The sequence below is a fragment of the Frankliniella occidentalis genome, unplaced genomic scaffold (assembly GCF_000697945.3).
Source record: "Frankliniella occidentalis isolate FOCC.00 unplaced genomic scaffold, Focc_3.1 Scaffold69, whole genome shotgun sequence".
Taxonomy (NCBI): Eukaryota; Metazoa; Arthropoda; class Insecta; order Thysanoptera; family Thripidae; genus Frankliniella; species Frankliniella occidentalis.
In genome coordinates, this window is record NW_026267199.1 from 156,676 (window position 1) to 161,944 (window position 5,269).

A 5,269-nucleotide genomic window follows, 5' to 3' on the forward strand; every position below is an offset into this window, starting at 1 on the left:
AAATCCTCCCTCCGTCGGTCACGCAGAGTTGCTGCCTGGTACAAAAGCAGGTCTCTCTCCACCTCCACCATCGGGGCGCCGGCGGACCAGGCCCAGAGGCCACCCCACCCCTGCGCAGGAAGTGACAAGGTTGCTAGGAAATGCGGCTCTTAATTTTCGCCGGCCAGCACGATCGAAGCCGTGGCGGTCCATGGACGAAGGTCGTTGCGGCGTTCTTTCCTCTCTATTTTCTCTATTTGCTGTAAAGGAAAAAAGAAAAACTAGCGAAATTCGGAACCAGCCGATTTGCTTGCCAAGATTTAGACATTCTTTTGTTACTGGCCAAATTCTGTAATCCTTCTAGATACTGCGGTGTTTTGGAGTTTCTTTGCCTCCTCTTGGCTTTTTATTTGATCTCTCTGAATGATGCCTTTTGGATTTCCCAAAATTTGGCGGTCAAAAAAGAAATGCTAAATTGTTGGCAAGCAGGCTAGGTCATCCACGGGCGCTTACAGAGTCATCCCTGAGAAGTGGTACTCTTGCGGTCACTCGACATATGGTCTCTTTACTCGGCGACTGCATCTGTCGGAGGTCTGACGCGCTGGAGAGGCGGCGGCTGTGGCTGGGCCGGCGCGGCCCAAAGCGCCCGCGCGACGGAGGGTAGGCAACCAGTCCGCCTCCTGCGTCGCGCGGCACACCCGCCTCCCTGTCTGCAAGGGTCTTGCACGTGGAGCAAAGCGCGACGGTCCGGTACTTCAGCGCAGGCAAAATAATGAGTGGGGGCCCTTGGTTTTATTGCCCTATTGGAGGGGGGGGGGGTAGGATGGGGGCTCTGTGCCCGCACCGCCATAGCCCAGCCGCGCGCGCGCCAGCAGCGCCAGCCGGGAGACAAGTTTAGCGCGGGAAAGTTGTCTCCAAACCCCCCTTATTTTTTTTACGAGTGCGATATTTTGTGAGTGGTGGGGTGCGGCAGAGGACGTGGGGCTAAAGAAGACCATAGCAGCGCTGCTGCTCCATTATTTCGACTCTTTTCCCGACGAAATGAACAAACCCAGCCTCTTGGAGTGCAGTAATTATCCCCCCCCCCCCCAATAAGATTTACAATCCGCCCCGTCCCCCCTCGTCCCACAGAGTTAAATTGTTTAACCATTTGGATCAGGATGACAGTTTTAGACGTAGAATTGAAGAGGTTTTATTTTAAGACTGAAGAAAGCGCCTGGTATGTAGGCAACGGCATGCATTTGTCCGGGGGGGGGGGGGGTGGCCTACCCTGACGCTTACAGGGGTCCAGTGGTCCAGCTGGCCAGGTGTGAGGCCGCCGGTTCATGAAAAGATAAATTAAAGAAGAAGTCCATTACAGAATCTTGTTGGCCTCAAACCAAAGAAAAACTTTTTTTTCTGGGTGTACAACCTTTGACCTTCCCGTGCTCATAGCGAGGCAGTCAGCCTACCCACAGCTGGATGCTCCGCCTCCCCTGCGGCCTCCCCCGCCTCCCCCAGCCTTGGCTCACTTGGGTCACGCCGTTTCTAGAGCGCGGCACCGCTTGCCCCATTTCCCCTCTGCATCCAACCCCAACAGCGCCCCCGCCCCATCGCCGGGGATGTGGGGGGTGGGGGATGGAAGGGGGGAGTCTCAACGTCTCATTCCTCACCTCGGAGCGCCTGCCTGCCGCCGGCCTGCCGCCTGCCTGGCGTGCCTAGGTTGCGTGGTTCCATCAGAGAGGCGGAAGGGGAGGGGGGAGACCTGGACCAAGGGATGAGGGTGCCGAGGACGACTGCGAGCTATGCGCCCGGGCCGTGCCGAGTGGTGGTGTGGACGCAGGGTGTGGCGAGGACTGCGCCGGATACGAGAAGTTTCTGACGCGTGTCCCGGGCCTTGGTGGTGGTGGGGACAGGCGGCGCCGGGCGGCGCGGCGCGTTAGCGGGGCGTCATCCTGGGCCTCCCCGCCGCCGCCGCCGCCGCCGCCGCCCCCGGCCGCCACCCCGGGGCGGGCACCAGCACCAGGCGCTAAGTGAATTGGCAATGGCACCGCCACGGCCGCTCCTGTGTCCCGGCCCAAATGTCACCCCACGGCCCGCTCGCCACGCCCCGCCCCGCCTCGCCCGTCCCAGCCTCACAAGCACTTAATTCATCAGAAACTGCTCTGCTAGTAGTGCGGGAGCGGGGTGAGGGGTAAGGGGCCCGCAACAGAGAGGGAGGGGGGGGGTAGAGCGCATGAAGCGGCAGAGGAAGCAGCGGTCAGGACACTTCAGAGAAGGGGTTGGAAGGGGGAGGACGGGAAGTGGTACGCGAACAGCGAGGAGAACAAACGTCCGCAGCGCAGCAACCGACATTCGAACGAGGACGAGAGGAGCTGGTGGCGGGGGCAGGGGGCTCGCGACACCACCTAGCGCGGGGACAAGTTTATGTTCTGCGAGGCCGCGCCCGCGACGACGTACTTTCTTTGCGCGGGGTAGCTGAGCGCTGAGCAGGGCGGGGCAGCGGGTGGCGTGGCGAGGCGTAGCGGGGCGGTGCACGGTGGCGCTGCAGCCCAGCCCCCGCGTCCGCGCAGACAGTTAAAAGGATGTACGGACTCCCCGCAGCGTGGAGTCGTCGTATGGCGACCGACTTCCGCCAAACTTTGCCTCCTTTCTCGCCCCCGCACTTTCCCCTCCACGCCCTACCCCTTTGCCCCCTTCAGTTCTGTCTCTCTCTCTCTCTCTCTCTCTCTCTCTCCCGACCGCGTTTTTTTGGACGCGGTCCTGGCGGTGGCACTTCGTGCAGTTCTTCTCCGGAATGGGACATTTTGGCGGATCGGTCCAATCCTCGGCCCCCGTCTTCGCCCCGCCCGCCTTGGTCTCCCCACGGCCCGGCTGGAGCGCCTCGCCCCGCCCGCTTCGGTCCCCGGGAGAGGCTCGCTCTCCGCTCCTCTCCGTTCCTCTCCTCTCCTCTCCCTCTCTCTCCACTCCTTACGCGCTCTCTCTCTCTCGCTCGCTCGCTCAGGCCGGAGAGGGTGGGCTGGGCCTGTCTCTCTCTGTCGCCCACCCGGAAACAGGGGCAAGGGATGAACGCGGCCAAGCAAGCGGTGCTGCCAACTCCCACGCTGGGAAGAGAAGCGCGTTTGGAAAAAGGGTGACTGCAACAAGGGAAACGGGGGAGGGGGGGGATAGGGGATGGGGCATGCAGAATGAGGATGGGGAGCGAGTCACTGACAGCGGTGCCGCGGTGGTGTTGCAGGTCCTGCAGCTGGAGGCCGGCTTCCTGTCGCTGACCCTCGTCTACGTGCTGCTGGCCCTGGTCTGCCCGTGCCTCTGCCTGTGCTACGCGTGCGCGCGCATCTGCGCTGACGGCGAGGACGCCGCCACCCCGGCCTCGGGAGCGTCGTCGCGTGGGGGTAGCCGTCAACCGGGGGCGGCGCGGGGCGGCGGCGGCGGCAAGCGGCGGCAGGCGGCCGCGCAGGGCGAGTCGCCCCTCGAGACGCCACCGGACACACCCCCGCCGCCGGCCTGCCCGCCGCCCTCGGGGCCGCCGCCGTTGGAGGCCTGGGACCCGCGCGTCGTGGACGGCTACCCTTGCCAGCAGCGCTCCATGCTGGCCCTGCTCACCTCCATCCTGTTCGCGCTGCTGTGAGTGCTGCAGCCCTGGCACTGCCCGAGGCCATGCGGTCCTCGGCCTCCCGCAGCTTCCTGAGAGCCCTCCCTTTCTCTCTATGCGCAGGCTGTCGGTGGGCGCGCAGCTCGCCACCAACCAGCAGGTGTCGGTGGCGGTGGCCGGCGCGCCCGTCGTGGTGCAGGCCGCCCTGGGGGACGTGGACGTCTTCGTGCGCAACGCCCGCCTGCAGATCGACTCGCTCATCGTGGGCACCTTCCGCCAGGCCGTGCTCGCCTGTCGCGAGGACCTCAACAGTAAGGAGGCCAAAAGGTGTCCAACAAACATTTCAAAGTTTGCGAATAGCTTTGTTTTAGAGACTTTTTATTTAGGGCACAATGTTTGAGGTTCGAGCTTTTACACGTCGTAGCCTAACTAGCCCGTCCCAGACTTTACGCTGTATTTCAATGTGTTAACATAAGTGTTTGGATCCTTGTCAAGGCCTCGTTTGCTTCCAGATGTGGACTTGCTGCTCGGCAGGCCCCTGCAGCGAGAGCTAGCCGCCGAGACGGGGCTGGACGTGGCGCTCGACGCGCTCCTGGACGTGGCTGGCGGTAAAAAAAATCAATCCCGTTGAAAACGTTATCGCAAAGTTGAATTAATCAGCAAATTCGAACCCTCTGCTATAAAGTTGGATCGCCTGTTTAGCCTGTCAATTTTCACATGTGGGCGAGTTCTTTTATTTTTCTTTGATTTGTTGATGTCATGTCATCTCTGTCCCTCGCTGTAGCGTCCCAAGCCGTGTCTGGGAAAGTGCAGCTGCTGCTGCAGTCGCTGGCCGAGGCCAAGCAGGCCGGCCTGCAGGTGCAGGACCGACTGCAGGAGCTGCGCAGCCACGTGGACGCGCTCAAGAGGACGTGCCCCCGCCAGGAGCGGCCGCTCTGCGACACTCTTCACGTCACTGGACTGCACGTCACGCTCAACCTCAACCCGGTCAGGAACTCGAGCAGAGTAGTCGATATGACGATGACAATATATATCGGCACGGTCATTTGATACGTTTCGACCGATCGAGCGGCAAGTGCCGAACCCTTTCTCTTTCTGTAATAAAAGAGACGCTCTGATTTTGCCACGCCCCTGTGCCTTTTACTGGCCTCAACATTGTCCTCCCGTTGTCAAGGTCGTCCGGTTCGGGTCCTTTCCCCTCCCGGTCCGACCCCTATCGTCCGATGCCTCGCCCATGTCCTCTGCTTTAATTAAACTAGCCTTAATTAGGCCATCTTTCCCCAAAGCCATTGGCCAGTTGGCCAGGAATGGAACCTCCCCAGTCGGGGTGCGGGTGCGAGTAGGGGTAGGGTGGCCGGGGACTCGAGCAAACAGCCCCCCTGCGGCTGTCTCGCTCACTCTCACTCTCTCCCGTTGGACGCCGGGTGGGGGCGAGAGAGGCGGATGCAGAGCACCCCGTCGCTGAGAGACGGCGGTTAATTTTGTGTGATTACGTGGGGACAAAGTCTAGCCACCACTGCAAAGAGACTACCGCGAGCTAGAGCGACGCCCCCCTCTCCCCTGGCAAGGATATACAAAACTTTGTTCGGTTTCATTTAGTGATGCCGCCGCCCTCGTCCGCTCTCGGTCAGACAAAGAGTAATCTAGTTGCAAGTCGTTGGCATTCCGACCCCGCCGTGCAACAAAGTTACCTTACCCCAAATGTTACCCCCCCCC

General features: G+C 61.4%; 1 protein-coding gene across 2 annotated transcripts in view; it reads left to right on the top strand.

The window, feature by feature from the left end:
- LOC127748623 (uncharacterized) overlaps nucleotides 1–5,234 on the top strand; it is a 12,248-nt gene extending 7,014 nt beyond the window's left edge. For both annotated transcript variants that reach the window (XM_052268463.1, XM_052268464.1), the window contains 4 exons: nucleotides 3,197–3,585; nucleotides 3,677–3,864; nucleotides 4,066–4,161; nucleotides 4,338–5,234. In XM_052268463.1, coding sequence (XP_052124423.1) covers nucleotides 3,197–3,585; nucleotides 3,677–3,864; nucleotides 4,066–4,161; nucleotides 4,338–4,603 — 939 coding nt within the window. In that variant the 3' untranslated portion in view covers nucleotides 4,604–5,234. The remainder of the gene's footprint in view (nucleotides 1–3,196; nucleotides 3,586–3,676; nucleotides 3,865–4,065; nucleotides 4,162–4,337) is intronic.
- The last annotated feature ends 35 nt before the right edge of the window (nucleotides 5,235–5,269 follow it).